The 20,486-nt window shown below is 31.9% G+C and overlaps 2 protein-coding genes across 2 annotated transcripts; both read left to right on the top strand.

Annotated features, from left to right (window-relative positions):
• The first annotated feature begins 369 nt into the window (after positions 1–369).
• Positions 370–14,663, top strand: LOC111700067 (uncharacterized). The gene is made up of 23 exons (XM_023470885.1): positions 370–457; positions 987–1,095; positions 1,593–1,642; positions 1,956–2,023; positions 2,251–2,310; positions 3,156–3,248; positions 3,954–4,025; positions 4,685–4,738; positions 5,664–5,770; positions 6,287–6,342; positions 6,734–6,825; positions 7,264–7,326; positions 7,777–7,806; positions 8,048–8,085; positions 8,268–8,332; positions 9,301–9,418; positions 9,647–9,736; positions 10,124–10,213; positions 11,214–11,279; positions 12,025–12,112; positions 13,602–13,663; positions 14,251–14,349; positions 14,529–14,663. The coding sequence occupies exons 2-23, from the start codon at positions 994–996 to the stop codon at positions 14,592–14,594; spliced, it is 1,629 nt and encodes a 542-aa protein (XP_023326653.1). The 5' UTR covers positions 370–457; positions 987–993; the 3' UTR covers positions 14,595–14,663.
• A 1,482-nt stretch (positions 14,664–16,145) lies between these two features.
• Positions 16,146–19,794, top strand: LOC111700072 (cell death-inducing p53-target protein 1). Its single transcript, XM_023470888.1, has 5 exons — positions 16,146–16,289; positions 16,588–16,773; positions 17,157–17,299; positions 17,724–17,772; positions 19,457–19,794. The coding sequence occupies exons 1-5, from the start codon at positions 16,242–16,244 to the stop codon at positions 19,514–19,516; spliced, it is 486 nt and encodes a 161-aa protein (XP_023326656.1). The 5' UTR covers positions 16,146–16,241; the 3' UTR covers positions 19,517–19,794.
• Positions 19,795–20,486: the final 692 nt, after the last annotated feature.

Here is a 20,486-nt window from a genome sequence, read left to right as displayed (position 1 = left end):
AAGTTACAAGTATCTTAATATTAACATAACACATTACATTAACGCTAATCGGTTTATTATAAATCTGTAAATGTCAATATTAACATCGATTAAATCAATAAATAACATCAATCGTCTCATTTATGCCTGGAATATTAAGGATCAACAATATGCTAGTTTAGTTGATGTTCATTATTTTGTCTTATCAAAAATGTTTTCGACACCTTTTTTAAATGTTTTAAACTTTTTTATTTTATTTCGAAATTTTTGCAGTTATGAGATTATTACATAATCTGAAAACGCCTGGGCGCAGGAATATCTTTAATTTAAAAAATTGAAACGATCAAGTCTTCTTTGTTTAAATTTGTTGACAATTTTTTAAATATTTTAGATCTGAATCTGTGAAGCAGAATGTGGTTGAGAGTTCAGCAGATATCATTGCTCTGGGTACAAGTGCTGGTACTGTTCTACTCTTCAGGTAAGCGGGGGGCCGAATTTAATGAATTTGAGCTACATCGCTGAACAAACTCTCGCCAGGCCTACTCGAATCTTCGGGCCCAGACCACTCAAACTCGTCAAACTCGCATTCACTGAACAAAAAATTATAGTATTTTTAAGAGTGGGGAGAATGTTTTACTGTAATATCATTTTTTTACATTTATTTTGGTTTGATCACGAAATTTTTTGAGGGAAACACGGATTTATTTTGGAGAATAAAAATTGTTAAAGCTTGCGTCTAGTTCATATTTAATTCCCCTTATCATTAAAGATCATTAAAACCCCTCTCTCAGTAAAATTTCTGAAACATAATGTATCAGCTCTGGAAATTGAACATTGGCAATAAATTCAACCCAATTCTTAAACCAAGCTAAGTAAGCTTTCCTGGGTTTACCGAACTCCCCAATCAAAATTTGAGACAAATCGGTTCAAGGGTTTTATTAGTTATGATTGGACAATCAAACAGACAGAGATTACTACTTTATATAAATATAGATAATTGTTTCCAGTGTTGAGATGTGTGATATTGCTGCTAGTCTGAAGGTTTCTCTACCTAATATCCGCATTCTCTCAATAGCCTGGAGTCATTCATGCAAATCCATGATCGTCGGAGCAGAGGTAATTTTTCTCTTTGAGCAGAGGTGATTTAGCTTATGGAGCGCAGAGGTGATTTTGCTCTTGGAGCAGAGGTCATTTTGCACTCTTAGCAGAGATAATTTTGCTCTCCATGCAGAAAAAGTTCTTCTCCCAAAGCACCTTTAAATGGATGATTTTCAGCTAAATGTCATGCGATTCTTAAATTGAGATTATATTTTCAACATCTCTGAGAAACGAGAAAGAAGATTCTTATCTGTATGTGGCGGTGCACACAATTTATTGTTGGATTGGTTTATAATTACTTTGTTCTGTAAAATATTCTACCTTAAGGTGAGATTTCAAAAGAAAAAACCTAAGATAATTTGTATCATAGAATTCTGAGTAAGGGGGCTAAAAGATGTAATTGGGGATATTCCTAAAAAAACACTTTAATTAATTGGATTGACTGTTTCTAAGCCAGTACCATAAAACGTTGTGGCCACAAATCACTAAATGTTATATCGACAATCTTTTTATAGGATGGATTGGTTTCCATATTTTCTGCCCTTGAACTTGAGCTCATGGTTAGGTAAACATTTGAATGATAAATAAGAAATTTTTAATTGAAATATATTTTTTGAAGAACTGGTAGATTATATGATTTTTGAGTAAAAAGTATCAAATGCTTGAATTAATTTTCAAATTCGCCATGCTTTTATTAAAGATTAACAAATGTACCATTTTTAAGCATTAAAGTATCTAAAATCAACAAAAATGTATCTCCCCTTATCCCCGGTTCAACCCATTTTATTTTTTTTTGATTTCCCACCGGGTCAGAACCCTTTATCTGTATTTTGTAGATTCCATACCGAAGCCGATGCAGTTAACCATATTATTTTCAGATTCCGTACTGGAGATGACCCTGTTAATTGTCTTGCGCTTACTCCAGACAATAAAAAGATTGTCGTAGGAAAATTATCATTCAGCATATTTTATAATTTCTAATAATCATTTTTTACTTGATAAATGTTTTTTAGCAAAGAAGAAGGATATTTTTTGTGAAAATTATTCAAAATATTGACCTTTTGTGAATACTAAACTTGAAACATAAAAAATTGATTTTAATTTAATCTGCATCCTGGAAAGATTTCTAGAAAAATCATTTTTTATTAATTGATTGATTGATTTGTAATCAAGGAACTAAAGAACTTCAGGTTTGGGAGATAAGAAACCAAACCCTTCTTAAAACTTTTAAAGGTTAGTATACATCTTTTTGGTCATACAGCGAGAACCAGAAGACTTTGGAATGAAAACTTCGGAATGAATTAAGTGACTACTTTAGGAGCGTCGCTACGTATTATGGGAATATAAAATGTTCAAGAAATTCTTCAGTCGCAAATTACAAAAATCTTTTTTTTCATAATAAAAAAAGAAGACTACGAGTACGAGAAATCTAATGCTTTTTGGTTCTAACTGTGTATTTATCAAATATATTCAAAATTTAGACTGGGCGATAATTATCTAATATTACACCCCGCCCCAGCCAACTGTAAGGGTTTGTTGTTTGTATGAATGTTTTTTTCTCGAGAAGTTTTCTCTAAACATGACTCAAGTAAACAAAAAATCTATTTCGCGAAAGACTGATAAAATTTGGAAAGGAGATTTATAGAGAAAAGGAAATTAAATCCCAAATTGACCAGGACAGCCAAGGATGTAATGCAAGGAAAGTTATTTCAGAGGTTTACGCATCTTTTGTACTGCAGTGTACTTTCTCGGTGGTAATGTAAACACAAGACGGATGTCAAAGCCTGACATGGGATCCATCTTTCACATAAAAAATCAATGAAATATTTTGGTCATAGGAAACTATTATGTGAATTATCAAAATTTAATGCTTTTAACCTCCTCGAATACTAAACCAACATTGATGCATCTATTCTTGTTTACAAATTCTGCCCAAAGAGAACTGGTTGAACTGGTTTCAATATGTACGCAGAGTATAGACGACCGCAATTAACTTTCCTTGCATTACACCCTTGAGGACAGCCCTACCGCAAAAAGTATTGGATGTATTAACTGTCACTTTTGAATTTAACTTTCAGGTTTCTCCGGCGAAGTGACAAAGCTGTGCAGTATTGAAGTAGGCGGTAAACCTTATATCCTAGCCGTAGCCTCAGATCAAATGAACGTGAAAGGTGGGTGACAGATATCAAATTCATAAATTAAAGGGACTGTTATAAATTTTATTGAACCTCCATATTAAAGGCCATCTCCGATTCACAATGAAAACCGTTGAACCTTCATCTGATCAATGGAGGATATTATTTTCCAGCTTTAAAAGTTTTTAATTCTGATAACTATAATTTCAATAATAAAGTTTTTAAGGAATACGCCATGGGTACTTCATTCACTCACAATCAGACAAAGCTTTTAAGGGTATCTTTGCGTCTCGAACATGCCACACTAACAGAGAGTTGTTTGAAATTACGACTACATTCCCTAAAGATTCCTAGCTAAGAATTATAGATTTCATTTTATGCATAATTATATTTGGATGAGGGTTTCCTACGCAAGTGGATTTTATTTGGCGCAATTGCGGAGCCTTGCAATTTCGCACAAATGCGCGCAATTTCGCACACTTTCGCTCAATTACGCGTAGCGGATTTCCGATTGGAAACCCTAATCTGGATAATAAAGTTAGATCAAGGATGGAAATTTTTGACTGAGAAGGTTGATTTAATACACTATTCAGATTTCTCAACCTCCTTTTTAACTGAGGTGGTTTAAAATTTGAGCAGTTCGAAAAAAGTTTTTCAAATTGTTCTGTAATTGTTCCATTAATGCATGCATTCTTCTGAAGTTAATAAAACAATTATTTTAAATTTATTTAAAATTGTTAGTTTGGTCCTTGGATAATAAGACTACTACACCCTATCTCACTCTTGACGTAAATCAATCAATCAATCAAATAGGTAGGTTCAAACCCATAATCTACTTAGATTGATGAAAACATATGATATATGATATGATTATTTATAATTAATTCAAACACGGAAAGTAAAAAATGTATAAAAACGTAAAAAATATACTTTTTTATCAAAACATTGAAAAAACAAAATATATTAAAAAGTGGTTTAAACATTTATAGGGGTGTATACTTTTTAAAAAATTATCATTTTGTAATTGTAAACTCGTTCTGTATACAGATATAATTATTTATCAATAAACTTTATCTTATCTTATCTTCATATCTGAAATTAAAAGTTTAATTTAATTAGTTAAATTTTAGGATGTCATGTATGGAACAAAGATGAAATATTATTTTAGGATGTCATGTATGTAACAAAGATGGAATACTATTTTAGGATGTCATGTGTGTAACAAAGATGAAATATTATTTTTGGATGTGATGTATGTAATAAAGATGAAATACTATTTTAGGATGTCATGTATGTAACAAAGATGAAATATTATTTTAGGATGTCATTTATGTAACAAAGATGAAATACTATTTTAGGATGTCATGTATGTAACAAAGATGAAATATTATTTTATGATGTCATGTATGTAACAAAGATGAAATATTATTTTAGGATGTCATGTATATAACAAAGATGAAATACTATTTTAGGATGTCATGTATATAACAAAGATGAAATATTAACAACAATCACCACATTGGAAGGTAAATTAAAGGGACTGTCGACGTTAATCTGAGTTTAAAGGGTTGTAAACCAAACAATGGGTTTAATTGGTTTGCCAACCACCGGAAGTATCTCCTTGATCCCCCCCGGCTGGGGAAAGCTTGGGGGGATTAAAGGTCGGCAGTGGAACGGGTGCTTCCCATATCTGCTGGCGGTCTGTGGGGTCCACATTGGGGTCTCTTGCAGATTTCGTTATGTTCTCAATACCCCGATACATTTCTTAGCGAACAATAAATAGTTAATCCGATTTCAATCATAGACAATGAAGGAAATCGAGAGAATTTAAAAAATTTAAGACATTAAAGCATCTATAAGTGATTTAAATTAAGGATCACTTGCAATTTGTTATTTTTATACATTTTTGGTGTCTGCAATGGGGTGGGGGGAGGGGAGGGTATGTTTATGTCTTTATTTCCTATTAATTTATCTTTTCTTTCTATAAAATGTAGGGAGCGTACTAGTTTTCAGATATAGATTGAAAGGTACAAAGGAACTACGCTCCAGAGCCCAAAACTTAAAACAGGGTATCGTTATAAAAGCCAGTTTTGAAACCTGGGTTTTACGAATGGGGTTAGGCAGTTTTGTAGATATCAATACTTTTGTTACGAAATATTATTTTATTTAGTTTCTTCGTGTTCTCCTTTTTTTCGAATCTCTTACATAAACTTAAATTTTAAGACCCCAAAATGGAAAAGAGACTCTTTTAAATTTGGGGCTCAGAGCCCCAAATTTAACGTAACTACAGAGTTTCATTTTTGGGGTCTTAACATTTGTGTAGAAGTTGATTTTTACAAGAGTGTTGATATCCACTATCATTCTTGAAGCCCGAGTTTCAAAAATTGGTTTTCATAACGATACAATGTTTTAAGTTTTGGGCTCAAAGTACACTCCTAATATAATGTTTAGGGAGCGTACAAGTCTTCAGATATAGATTGAAAGGTACAAATGGAACTACTCTACTGTGTACAAATCTAGTTCAGATTGCCTCGCCTAGTGGATCCACTGTCACTAAGGAAAATGAACTCAATAGTTAGCAACTTAAGAAATTTTAATAAAGATATATACCTCTTGACAGTTTCAGTTCCTAAAAAAAAATATTTTAAAGATCAATTTAAGTTGAATTTTTATCAGCGTAATCGAAAATTTAAATATGTTAAATAAAAAACAGTTTAACAATTAATTGGTAGACACTTCCTTATCTTTTTATTGGTTTTTGATGTTTCAATAATATCTCTCTTCCTCTTTATGATTATCAAATATTAGAGAGAAAAAAATAAAAATTAAAATAATCCATCCTGAGCTGTGAACTTTTGAATGGTGGATATCGGGATTAATGCTTGATCCAATCTTTTTCTTAATCTCGAGATTAAATATGACTTGTTCTTCTTTTGTGATTAATTAACAGATCGGGATCAAGGATATCCCATTCTAAAGTTTTCAGCTCTGGTTCTCCTTTCCATACTTTCATCTTTATTCCAAATTGAAATTTTGGCCTAATTTCAGTTTTGTATTGAGCGCTTATTTCTTAGATTCCTATCCGTTGCTGTTATTCAAATTCTTTGGACGAATTACACATTGCATATGGGTAAGCAAGATCCTAGAATCAGTAAATAATATATTTCGGTCTAAAGAAATCATCTTTTTGCCAAGTTTTGTATTCAGTGAAAATTTTGAATACTTTGGCTTATTTGATTTTCTTTCGTATTATAAAATTATTTTTCGAAAAAATTCAGCAATTTAGATCCTTTGCGACCTGACATTGAAATATTTTCTAAAATTTTTAAATAGTTTTAATGTGATGCAGACTAAGTTTAGTTTCTGTGTTTATTTTTTTTTTAATCAACCAAGGCTAGTTAACAATGGCAGTCCTCAAAAGCAATCCAGACAACAAGATGATGAGCCCGTGAAGCAATTAATCAATATACTCAATCAATCAGTTGATCAAAGGATTAATCAACCAACCATTGCATTTCTAGGTCATCTTCCGCTCTTGAGCTGGATATCCTGAAGAGTAAGGAGTTAAAACCGGTTCTTGTCATGAACAAACCAATGCCAACATTAAAACATGGTAAGCTAATTGAAACCGGTACTAGTTACATATAAACAAACCATACATCAAAACAAGGTAAGCTATTTAAAACTTGTTAAAACCGGTTCTTGTCATGCATAATCAAACCAATGCAAACACTGAAGCAAGGTAAACTAGTTAGAACCGGTTCTTGTCATAAAGGAACCACTAAAACTAAAACACTTTATGTCTTAATGTTCTTAAAACAAACCCATTCTCTAAAAATTTATTTATTTCGATGTGGTTTCTCTGTTAAAGTGACTAGTGCAAAGACATTGAATGAAATTATAAAAAAAAACATTTTTAAACAAAAAAATATAAAATTTTCCTTCATGTTATTTAAGCAGAAGTCAGTGAATCGATGCCACTTTATCAATGAAGAATCGTTTGAAATTTTCTCAAGTTTTTTTAAAAACATTTATTTATTATATTTTGAAGGAAAGGAAGTGATGAAGCAGCAAGCAGTTTCAGAAAACTCTAAATTCAAGTTTGTTCATCCAGGTGCAGTAAACGTTTCTTAAGATCNCATCCTTGTTCACACTTTCAACCCAAAATTTTATTATTTTCCCCATAAATTTATTTGTTCCCTTTCTGTGGGAAAAAAAGCCACTTCGTGCAAACATGCAAACTTCTGAAGGAGGAAAAAATTATTTCAATGAAGGGGTTGGAGAATGATTTTTCAGAAAAAAGAATGTACACCTCTGTGACCATTTAAAATTTCTTCAACATTATTAAGTTGAAATGATCATAACATATCTTGCATGTATAAGTCGTTTTCACTACTTAATCCAATTAATCGTTGTGTGTACGTGTTCATATTTCTGATTTTAGCGTGAAGAAAATTTTTTTTTGTATACATAAATTTAAATTTACCACAGAGTTTGAAATTTCGACCCCCCCCCTCTCATCGTTTTTTAAATGTAGTTTTATTGAAACTTTTTTTTTACATAGATGCCGGAAACCTGGAGACCATGTCGTTAGGTAATTAAACCCAAAAAAAATACAAATATTTAAAACTAAAATAAAGATCAAAAAATAATTAAGAATATGAAAATTAAGAGAAATAATTTTTTATTTGTTGACAATTAAGTATTAATACAGAATTAAGTTGGACTGAAGTACTGACCAGCAGCAAGCAGATTAGTTCTAGAATAAAATCTGTACCCAATGCTTTCTACGCAATGTATTTTTTTTAATAATGATTTGTTATTTTATTTTTCAGAGGATCGTTTGACAACATTTCAACCTAGCATAGACAAGGAACATTCATTATTATTTATTAATCCATTTACTGATTCGATAATTAATCCATCCATGTTAAATGTTAATCATTGATTTACTTATTCATTATTTTATTTATTTATCCATTTATTCCTTCCTTTATTCATCCTTCATTAATTTATCTATCTATTTGTATTTTGAATGAATGGTTGCTTGAATAGAAATATCCCAACTCGGAAACTCTGGCCCAACTTCTAATTTCTGGGGTTAATGACAAGGATGACAGGTAAGGTTTAAACAATAAATATTTAATAAAAAATTTTAATAGTAGCAAAAGAAATGGCATTCTTAATTTTGACCAGGATCGAGGTCCGGAACATTTATTCCTTCCTTTATTCATCCTTCATTAATTTATCTATCTATTTGTATTTTGAATGAATGGTTGCTTGAATAGAAATATCCCAACTCGGAAACTCTGGCCCAACTTCTAATTTCTGGGGTTAATGACAAGGATGACAGGTAAGGTTTAAACAATAAATATTTAAAAAAAAATTTTAATAGTAGCAAAAGAAATGGCATTCTTAATTTTGACCAGGATCGAGGTCCGGAACGTTTGTTAACGATTTACTGATTTTTTAACGAATGAAAAATATTCATGCATTTTTTTTTTATTTCCGTTCATTCAGAATTTTGGAATTTTTCGTTAATCTATTAACAATTTTTATTTGTGTTTAGTGAACAAACTTATTGGTTTTGGTTGATATTTTGCCCTTTTGTTTGTGGATCCGGATCCAGGAAGCCAAATTATTGCGGATCCATCGGATCCGGATTCTAAGTCTTGTGATTTTTAAATTGCTTCACAGTTAGAAACAAAATATGCTAGTGCATTTTAAGTCACGAGAATCCAAAGAAAATCTGGTGGAAAGGTTTTTTCATAAGTATGTAACCGCTAACAATTCGTCAATCAGTTTAATAAATGTTTTTATTCTTTTACTCTGTATATAATCTTTCAATATTTAGTTTTACTTTTTAATGATTAATGAAAGCATTTTTATGTACCAAATCTTCCTTTATAAAACACTAATAATACTTAATTGTGCCCTCATTTTCTAAAAAGTAGTTCTCGGGGTTTTTCTGTACGCTTCGAGATCATTGTTGTTTTTTGTATTGTTTTGTTTTTCAGACAGAAAATTACATTATTACATTTTGTTGATGATCCTTTTAAAATTGTATTTTAAAACATGCCTTTTTTAGTGTTCTTAAAGATTTATTGGGTCAAGATTTCTCTGAGGAGTTGGTTGAAGAAACAATCGCAAATATCCCTTTAGACTTTGTTATTCCGCTGCTTAGAGCTGTTTATAGTATGATAAAGGTATCTATCTATCTATAAAATATAATTTTTGATTTTGTTATTGCTCAGAATTGTTTAAGGTATAATGAAAGTATCTATCTATCGACCAAATATCCCTCAATAATTTGAATTTCGCTGCTTAGAGCTGTTTCTCTTATAATCTATCTATCAAAGAATAGGAAAATTACCGTGGACAACCTTTTTTATGCTACATTATTCAGCTTCTAACTACCTAACTTTCTTGTTAAGGGCCCGCAGTCTGGTATAACCTCCAAGTCCCCCAAATCCCCCAAATCCCCCAAATCTCCTAAGAAACAAAAGAAGCAAAGCACAACTCAAGTAAGATCTTAAAGTTCTTAAATAAACCAATACTTAAAACCATGATCTCATTGAAAAAAGTTTTTTACACTCTTTGAATTAAGTGTAATTTTTTTATGACAGATACGTTGGATGATACAATTATTGAAAACTGCTTCAGATGAAAGATTAAGAAATTTTACCAAAACCAAGTTTGCTTACAAAACATCCAGAGCGCGGAATGTTATTGGAGTGAGGCGAGGGACAATTAGATAATTGAAATAATTTCTGATTTTCCTCAATTTTACTCCATAGAGTTAAAGGCTTTGTTTTTCTGATTTTTAACATTTTACATATTTGTAGATTATGTTGGGCATTAATTGCTATCCCATCCTTCCTTGACAAAATACAAAATGTTCACTTATTTAGGAGTCAAGAAATCCTGTTATTCTAAACTGGGCGTTTAGACTGATTAAAACACATATTTCATATCTTTCATCCTCCCCGGGAATAAAAGAGGTAGGTTTGGGTTAACGGCGAAATTATGACGGTTGAGCTTGAGGCAAATCAATCTAGGGGTTCATAAGTTATGATCAGACATCCAAACAAACTAACAGAGACTGCTACTTTATATATATAGATAGCTAGAAGTGGCTCTACTATGTTAAAGGGGGTTAAAAGGCTGCTCTATTGTAGTCAAAAAGGCACAGAAAAGTAGTTACTATCAATACTTAGTCCAACTACAGCTTGCCATGAACTCCAAACACAGGGGCCAGGAACCCTATATTTTGTGTTTAGATTGAAAACATGTATTGCAGCTTATTAGAGGGTTATTAATAAACTTAGCATTTAAAGCTTTGATTTTGTTTACATTTCCTCCCAGAAATTGCAGTACAGATACTGATTTATAATAAAAAGGATTTAAATTAGATTCGGATAGTTTTGTCAAGTTAAACCAGATAATTAGTTAATCCGCTGTTTTATCTAGTTCAACTGGTTTCTTTTTATCAATAAATTTTAAACCCATGAACAATTAATTTAAAAAGTAAATTATCATATTACTGTAAAACATCAACATACTCGTTTAAACGTTCTACTTTTTTTGGAGTTTTGTATGGTACAGCGCTCAGGGTTCATTTTATTTTGATGCGGGTCTACCATGAAAAAAATGAAACCGGATCCGGGACATGAACTAGTTTTAGAAATTTACCGAGTTTTTAAACAAATAAAAACAAATTTTATCTTAATTTTTTTTGGCTTATTTTTATGTTAAAACTAGAGATAAGAGAGTATTAAATTTTTAACAATCTAACATTTTTCAAGAGATGTGTGTTTTGTATTGGGTTTTAGTAGGTATTTTGACCCTTGGATTTGGATCCAACCAAAATGTTGCGAATTTAACGTATCCGGATCCTAAGCAGTGGTTTAGTTTTCTAAAAAATTTAAGATATTTCTTATTATTTTAAATAACTATTTTTAGGGTATCTTAGATTACTTTTGAAGAATTTTTTTCTTTTAGGAAATTCTAAATCCTCTTGATGAACTTTGCACATCCAGGATGATAAACATGTTTCAAATTTCAAAAGTAAGTAAAAAGACAAATATATTTGGGACTGTTTAAAATATATATTAGTTTGTTTATTTACTGAGCCCTTTAGTTTCACTACACCATTGTAGTCGCGTAAACAAAAAATAAAAAACAATATTTCTATGAACTATTTTTAAACGTGCCCGATTTGTTCCGACTTTTTGACGTTTCTTAGATACATGATGGATTACGTATGATATCATCAAAGAACTATTGAATGCATAATTGAAGACTAGTCTGGACATTGCTTAATGATTGATAAATGAATTCTAAAACATGATACATGATAAATTACACATGAAATAAAAAAGAACAAAAGAACAATTATAGATAACACATGAAATAAATTACATTAATATTTAAATTATAAAGTTGAAGACTAGTCTGGACACTGCCAAGACCACATTGAACAGTGATACATGATACATGATACATGATACATTATACATGATGCATGATGCATGATGCATGATGCATGATACATTATACTTTATACATGATACATGATGCATTATACATGATACATGATACATGATACATGATACATGATACATGATGCATAATACATGATACAAGATGCATAATACATTATACATGATACATGATACTACAATTGAATATTTGAATTGTTGAAGACCAGTCAGGACATTGGACATTGTTTGATGCATAATACATTAAACATAATAAATGATTGTTAATTTCATACGGTATGTACAAATTGATGAATATTTGATTAATTCAGTTGAAAAATAGTCTGGAAATGTTATACGAGCAGCTGATGGCAAACAGAAGTGGAGTGAAGATGGTTCCAGACGCTACCCCACTTTTAGGTAATACTAGGCTTTTAGGGCGCTATGCGTCCATTTTCTAATTCAATTGTGAACATTTTCTCTTTGTATACATTGTAAAAAGAAATGAAAAAATTCTCGGATTTTATAAAAAAAAATCGTGGATTTTCTTTCAAAATTATCTCAATCGAATTTTGTTAAGAGACAAATTTTTGAAAATTCGATCATCCATAAATCTTCCCTGAAGACATTTGAAGTCCCACAAAAAAATGGGCCTGATCGGTTCAGCCGTTTTGACGTTTATGGGATACAAACAAACAGACAGACAGACAAGCAAAGTATATATAGATGATAGGGGTGTAGATTTCATCAAGGGATCTTTCTGATATGAATGGGGTGGGTGTGAGATTTTTTTTCGTTTTGAATTATGGCTTTATACCTCTGCACTCTGCAGCTAATCAAAAAAGCCAAATTTTTTATTTATACCATTAGAAAAACGACATTTTATTCCCTGCATTCTTCACTTTCTAGTAAGGTTGGAGATCTATTGCAATATGAAAAGTAAAAGATTTTAGCATACTAGGCTTACAGCCCATCTTCTATTTCAATTTTGAACAATTATCTTATGTACACATTGTAAAACAAAAACAAAACAAAATATCGCGGATTTTATAAAAAAATCGTGCATTTTCGAAATTTTCGAAATTCGAATTTTGAGGCAGATTTTTGAAAATTCATCATCCATAAACCTTTCCTGAGGTCACGCAAGGTCCCACAAAAAATGTGGGCCCGATCGATTCAGTCGTTCTGACGTTTATTGGATACAAACAGACAGGCAGACAAGCAAAATATATATATACACTAGGCTTTTAGGGCGCTTCGCGCCCATCTTCTATTTCAACTTTTAATTGTGGCTTTATCTCTGAACATCTTCTCTTTGTACAGTATAAAACAAAAACAAAAAAAGTTTGCGGATTTCATAATATTTTTTTGCCCATTTTCAAAATTTTTCAAAAATAAAAAACTTTTAAACACAAATTTTTAAAATTTTGATCATTCATAAACCTTTCCTGGGGTCACGTGAGGTCCCACAAAAAATTTGGGCCCGAACGGTTCAGCCGTTTTGACGTTTATTGGATACAAACAAACAGACAAGCCAATTTACATATAGATATCTATATATAAATTTGGCTTGTTTGTCTGTTTGTTTGTTTGTATCCAATAAACGTCAAAACGGTTGAACCGATCTGGCCCAAATTTTGTGTGGAACCTCACTTGACCCCAGGGAAGGTTTATGAATGAGCAAAATTTAAAAAATTTGTTTTTAAAAGTTTTTTATTTTTGTAAAATTTTGAAAATGCGCGAAAAAAATATTATGAAATCCGCAAACTTTTTTGTTTTTGTTTTATACTGTACAAAGAGAAGATGCTCACAGATAAAGCCACAAATAAAAGTTGATAAAGAAGAAAAGCCTAGTATATATAGATTTAGCTAATAAAATATTTGATTGATTGATTGATTGATTGTTAAGTGTATCAAGATGATTCCGAGGATGAGATACTAGAAGATATGGCACTTATTAGACCAGCCGAGGTAAATAAGTGACAACTGCGAATATTTTTAAAAATTCAGTCCTGAAAATTAGATGTTGGTAATAAGAAAGATAAATAAAATTCTTTTGGAGAATGAATGTTTATTATCTTTCCGTTAAGTTGAACTCAACCTTCGAGTTGAATCTTAAACTGAAACTTGACCTTCGATTTTATTTTGACGTGGAGGTTGATCGTAAATTTTACCTTGACCTTGATTCTTCCTGTTGTATTTGACCTATTATTTTATTTTAAATTTTACCTTGAATTTGATCTCAATTTTACCTTGAATTTGATCTCAATTTGACCTTGAATTTGCTCGTAATTTGACCTGGTCCTTTTTTCTCATACAGTGGTCGTCGTTTATATCAATACAATGAAGACGACTTTCATATTTACGTTTTTATTTCTGAAAAGCTTTTTTAAATAAAAGTTTACTCGTAAACTAAGAGAAGCTGTCAATTGACAGCTTCTCTTCTCTTTGTTTCCATGATTATGTGTATCCTATTTCCATGCTGTATAAAAGTATTTTATTGATATATCCGACTACGACTGAATTGAAATTGATCTAAATTAAGATTGAATGTTAAGGACGTTGATCCTGATTATCTGGATGAGCTCCTAAACATTGATGATGAAGAGGAGGATGAGGAAGAGAATATTGAATTTCTAAGTGAAGAAGATGATGAGGGACGAATAGATTACGATTTAATATTTTTAACCTTCAACTTGATCTTTTTTAAAGTTTTTAAATTTAATAATTGGTTTACATTTGTTAAAGGCCACTCTCACTAATGTTCGAGAAATAGAGTTAAAAGTTTTTAGGAAATTGATATAAATCTATCCATGTAATCTATGGTGATTTCAAGGAGAATGAAATGAACGGACTGACCAACGGACACAGACACACAATGCAATTAATGGATGATAAATGAAAACTCAAATTTTGTTTAAATTCTATATTTTTTCATGAATAAAATAAATTCATATTGTTGAAAACTTTATTCTTGCTAAACCTTCTTTTACTCTCCTGTAACGAAATATCTCAAGAGAAAATACTTTTGTGATGTACAGTGTTGCCCACTCATATTGGAATCACAGTGGAGTGGAGCACGACGAAATTGTTTATCAGATCCCCCCCCCCCACTCCCTACTGGGAATTTAGTTATTATCTGTTAGTCATGACTCATAACTCATTAAAAAAGCCAAAACACAATGTCGGCACCAAACATCCATCAGTCATTTAAAACCCATTTTAAGACGGACTTAATTTAACAACTTAAGGGTATTCATTCTTCATGTACATGAAGCATTTTAAGTCGTCTTTAGAGTCGCAATAATTTTGTGTAGCCCTTAATATAAAAGTAGAAGGATTCTTGATGTAATTTGGAAACTATCTTTCTAGTAGCGTACACGGGTCACACGGGGAGGGGGAGGCAATGAGCCATACATCGCAAGAATATATCAAATATCGTCTTGGCAATATTTCAATGGGCTTTATACTATTTTACATAAATCTCAGTACTGCGAAAATAAATAAAAAACCATGAATATGCAGGAACATTTTTATAGCTAACGTTCCATATAATCATTTAATTAAAAAAAAAACTAAATATCGGCAACATTTTATTATCAGATAGTAGAAGAATACGACATTTGATGAATTATTCCGATATACATGACTTATTTAGGGTTTAACTGTATTGGATTATTTCCTAGTTTTAATTCCTAACTTCGTAAAAAATGCTCGAAAAACTTGGTATTTTCTGCAAGAATTTTTTTTCCCTTTTTTAAATGATTTTTTTTCTATTTTTTTCTGATAAGTCCTTTAATTCACAATTTATCGAGCTATATGGTACGGTCTAATGTGATATTGGACACCCTGTAGTAAGCCGCCTCGAGCTCCCTGAGCCCGTTCTCTCTAAAGAAAGTGGTCCTGATGAACTGCCTTGCCTCACGTACTTTGGGGGGACGATATATTGGCCGCTAGATGCCTGTTAAATTTTTATCTAAGATGGATTATTTCTCGTTACATTTGACGACCATATGTAGGGAATGTAGGAAACGTCAAGTTTTCGACCAATGTAGATTATGGAATTAGATGGTAATGTTGTCACACTGTCTATACGCAACATCCCCCTACTGAACTTCTGACCTGCTAACTTTCCGACCTACGCCAGCTGTTTATTTTTGGTATTATTTGAAGGTCAGGTTAGGCTAAGACAGTTTCTGGGCCGAGCGGTGCGGCTCGGACAGGCTAAGGGGCCGGTCACAAGTCCATTTAGCAGCTGTAAACCACGTGATAGTAGGTCGGATGTGTAGTATAGCGGATTTTTCGTAGGTCAGAAGTGAAGTATAGCGGATTTGCGTTGGTCGAAAAATATACCACCTTTTTAAAAAATACCTAAGCTTATACCAAAGAGGTCGTCTTCTAAAATAATCGTAACTTAAAGACTTACGGGGCATTCTGCGAATTGACTCATTTACGCCAAACCAAACCTACGTATTATAAATAAAGCTGTTAATTCCTTGGAAAATATTACGTCATATAGATATAATTCATCGTTCTACAATCATCTAAAATGTCTAAGGAAAGTGCTCCTCCAATGGAAAACGAACATTTTCAGCAGGTGTTGTATTTAATTTTTTTTAAATGTGATCAATTTATATGTATTCTGCCTTATCAAAAATATCTTTTCCTCTCACACTTTATTCATCAAAATACAATTGATTTAATGGACAAAATCAGCAAGTTTTCTTTCATGTTAGCTGATTTTTTGAGCTGATATGCTGCGGGCTCACTTCTTGAAATGTTCCAATGATATTTTATAAATAATTGATTATTTATTTTGCAAATTATATTACTACCATGTTTACGGTATTATAGACTAATATAAATGTAAAAATAATGACAATCATTTATTTTAGGGAGGTATGCCGGATGCTCCACCATCTTATGAACAGTCTACAGCTGCCGCTGGAGGATTCTACCCGCCTCCACCCAACGCCGTTTATTCTCCGCCAGCAGCAACCATGTACCCGCCACTTCCCCCCAACTCTGGGCCTGGTGATAAGGTTCCGACGGTTGTGCCGATCGTTACTACGCGTACGCAGGTACAGGTCTTAATAATTTGTGAAAGAGGGATATCAGGGGAGGGGGTTTCTTGAGTTTTTTTCTTAGGGCTAACGATTTTCTTTCATCAAGATTTAAGTTTAAGTTAATGAATGCCGTCGATTTTAGGGAAGCGCCCGCGCGAGTGTTAGTTTTTGATGAAGAATTAATTTGTCACTGTTCTAAAAGTATTCAAGGTTTCGTTTTCTCTTTATATTAAGAGCCTTCTTGAAGATTTATAAATTATAATCAATTACAAACTACAATCACGTTTGCAACAAAATGTTATTTTTTATGAATGTTAATTCTATTCTAAAATTCTTCTACGTTACTTACTTTTAAATTATGTATTAGCTAATTTTTAAAAAAGAATTATATTTTTAAGGTGCAGTATATACCCGCCGTGACCTTCGGTCACCGTCCGCTCAACATGGTTTGCCCGCACTGTCAGCAGAGCATCACCACCACTACTGTCGGAGAACCATCGGTCATGGCGTACGTTCTCTCTGCTTTTCTCTGCTTCGTTGGGTAATAATTTAGATTTTCTTTTCATTTAAAGGGACTGGAAACGTATATGTAAGTGACCTTTATTTTTTGTCACTGCTGCATATCCGCAACTCACTGTTAATTGAGAAGCCACAATTGAAAATGGTTAATTTTTAGATAGAAAATCAGTTTTAAATTTACTGTTCTTAAAAAATAGGAGCAAGTACAATTTTAAAAATCAATGATTTTGTTCTGTTGTTGAATTTAGGGAGCTAGGCAAGGGGACTCAAAGCTTTTTCAATCTTTTCCTCACTCAGTGGGGACTCAATTTTGTGCGAGAGAAAAAACTAAATAATCTGTGCCTGTGTCGTGTTTAAAAACTTGTTGATGATATCCGGCCATATCCTTATAATTATTAATTTAAATACAAAATATGTTTAATAATTAATAATTATTTGTTGTGCAGGTGCTGGATCTGTGCTTGCGTGCCCTGTTGCGTGGATAGTATGCAACAGGTAAATGATCATTAATCATGGCAGGGGTGTTTATTTTCTTGGAAAATCAACTTCCCAGGCCCCATACTTTCAAAATCATGTTTTAAGAGCGCAAATTTTGTTGGTCGTGTTCTTCTCCGGATTGAGGATATTGAATGATTGGTTAGAGGAAATGAATAATTTATTTTAAGGAAAAGTATCAAAAGGTTTTAAAAATAGCCTTTTTATTTTTAATGTTTTAAATTTTCCACCATTAAAATTATACACCCGTGGGTCATGGTCAATTTCAAGATCAAGGTTGAATCTTAATTCATTATGGAGGTCAATGTAGTGGTAAAAACAAGAAAGAATTATTACACCATATGGCCTGGAAGTCAATATCATGGACTTAAAAAAAGGTTTGCAGCCAGCATATTTTGAGAAAGCGTGATATCCAAAATTTCAGGCTCCTGTGACCTCTGGTTCGTTAGTTTTATTAATTAAAAAAATGGCATTAAAATTAGCTTTATGGATAAACAAATATTGCCATAAGAAGTATGCGAAGTCGTGCTAAAATCTGCATCAAGATCGGATCTTTGGGAGGCTGTAACTCACGAATCAGAGGTCACGGTAGTCTAAAGTGTTAATTTACTGTATTCTCATAATATGCTAGAGCTCTTTGAAAAAAATTTCCACACTTTCCAGAGAACAAGGTAAGATCAAGTTTAAAAAGATCAAGATCAAGGTTAAGGTTTAAGAAAGTTTAAAGATAAAGAATAATTAATTTGAAAATTTAAATAAGATCAAAATCTGTTGAAAGGTCTGGCTTAGCTAAGGTCAGTGACGAATTTTCCTCATTACGGTTTTAACTACTTTACTTTGTCCGGTTATTTCTCCATTTCTGTAATCACATTTCACAGACACACAACAGGGATTTGGGAAAGGGGGCACCCTGCAAATGAGAATGTTGATCTTGAAAAATAAATATCGAAATTGTTAAAAACTTTGTGAGGTGAATCACAGTTGTCCAAGTTGCAAACACAATCTTGGAAGATATAGTGGATCTGGGATATAGTCAGGGGATAAAAAGTCTCTATTTTTTTGCGGGGGACTTTCAAAGCTACACTTTGAATTAAAAATGACGTTCTTAAGTAGGGGGGGGTGGAGTGGAGGCATGCGTTATATAATCATTCCTCCAAAATTTTAACGGACTTTCATGTAGAGTGTTATGAAACTTTGATTACATTTTTTAACTGTGGAAGTACAAACTTTTCAAATTACAAGAGGAAAACGTGAAAACGTTAATTTATCAAAATCGTACGAGTTTACAGTATACGATTAGAATTAACATAATTGAATAGGAGAAGTCACAGTCTGGGGTCAAGGTCATAATTAGTTTTCATGCGTCATCTTAAACTAAGCGTACTGCAGTGATCTGCAGTACTCTGTACGATTGAATAGTGGGGTTTAGTGATGAGTGGAGAGCGTATGTCCTAATGGCATAAGATTATTATTTGAAGTGAATGAGAACGTAATTTCACCATTTCAAGATGTCGACATCTGTCAATATGTTCAGTTTTCTTTGCTAGATAAATCTGCAAGTCACATTTACAGAAAATCGAGTATTTCCTTGGCATTTTGGTTCAAACAAACCGGTTTAAAGGATACCGTTGTAGATCGGACATGTTCCGCTCACGATTTAACATTAACTTTTTCCCTTTTTCAGGTGACTCATAGCTGTCCTAGCTGCAAACATCATCTGGGAAGATACAACGGATCTGGTTAGATCCTTAAATTTGGAAAATTCCGGAAATTCACAAATATTTTGCTGTTTTGGTTTAACGTGAATTTATAATAATTCAGCAAAACGTATATAAGCAGATCTGAACAGAAATTTCACAATTCACAAGCACGCAAAAAAAATAAAAAATGCGCAAATGTGAAATTGTCGAATAAGGTATAAATCAGTCGAATTATGTATAATCTGATCGACAAAACTGAAAATTTACTAATTTTGACAGATGAATACAACTTCACAAAATTGCGAGAAAAAAAAACATTAAATTAAGTTGAAGTTTTTAGTTATGATCTTTTTCGGGATTGGATAAAAATATATAAAATTTTTGATAAAGGCAAAAAAAAATCTTTTTCCTTTTTCGCTCTATCTATAGTTGTATTCTGTATAGTGTATATAATCATATATATATGTCTTAAATTATATTAATTCTTACTTGTATTACGAATAATTTAATGTTTCTCCTTTTAATCAACAATTTTGCATTTTTTTTAAACTTTACCCTTTTGAAATTTCATCAACACTCCATATATTATATACATCTTAACTTTAAAAATTGAATCCTTTAATTTCCATAAGTCATTGTGAGATGACTTAAAAGGCATTCATTTGATTAAAATTTCCAAATTAAAAGCACGATGTTGAAAAACACATTTACACAAGCAGAAAATAGTTACTATGATCGCACCCCATTTACAGACAATATTGTACATTTTTATGTTTAATTTTTAAACTTTTGAAAGCTTTCCTTCTTGAATTCTTTACGCTTTGAATATTTTCTTGCACAATTAACTCCCAAAGACGTCCAAATAAAATTAGATTATAAAAATGATGTAAAAATATATCGATTATATAAATTTGGACATTTTGATTTTGTTCCTGAAAGTCAAAAAACGAATAAGGCAAGCTTTTTGAATTAAGATGTACATTTTAGTACACATTTTACATGTTGTTGTTCATC

The sequence above is a fragment of the Eurytemora carolleeae genome, unplaced genomic scaffold (assembly GCF_000591075.1).
Source record: "Eurytemora carolleeae unplaced genomic scaffold, Eaff_2.0 scaffold92, whole genome shotgun sequence".
NCBI classification, from domain to species: Eukaryota; Metazoa; Arthropoda; class Copepoda; order Calanoida; family Temoridae; genus Eurytemora; species Eurytemora carolleeae.
This window is presented reverse-complemented; position numbering and strand designations above follow the sequence as displayed.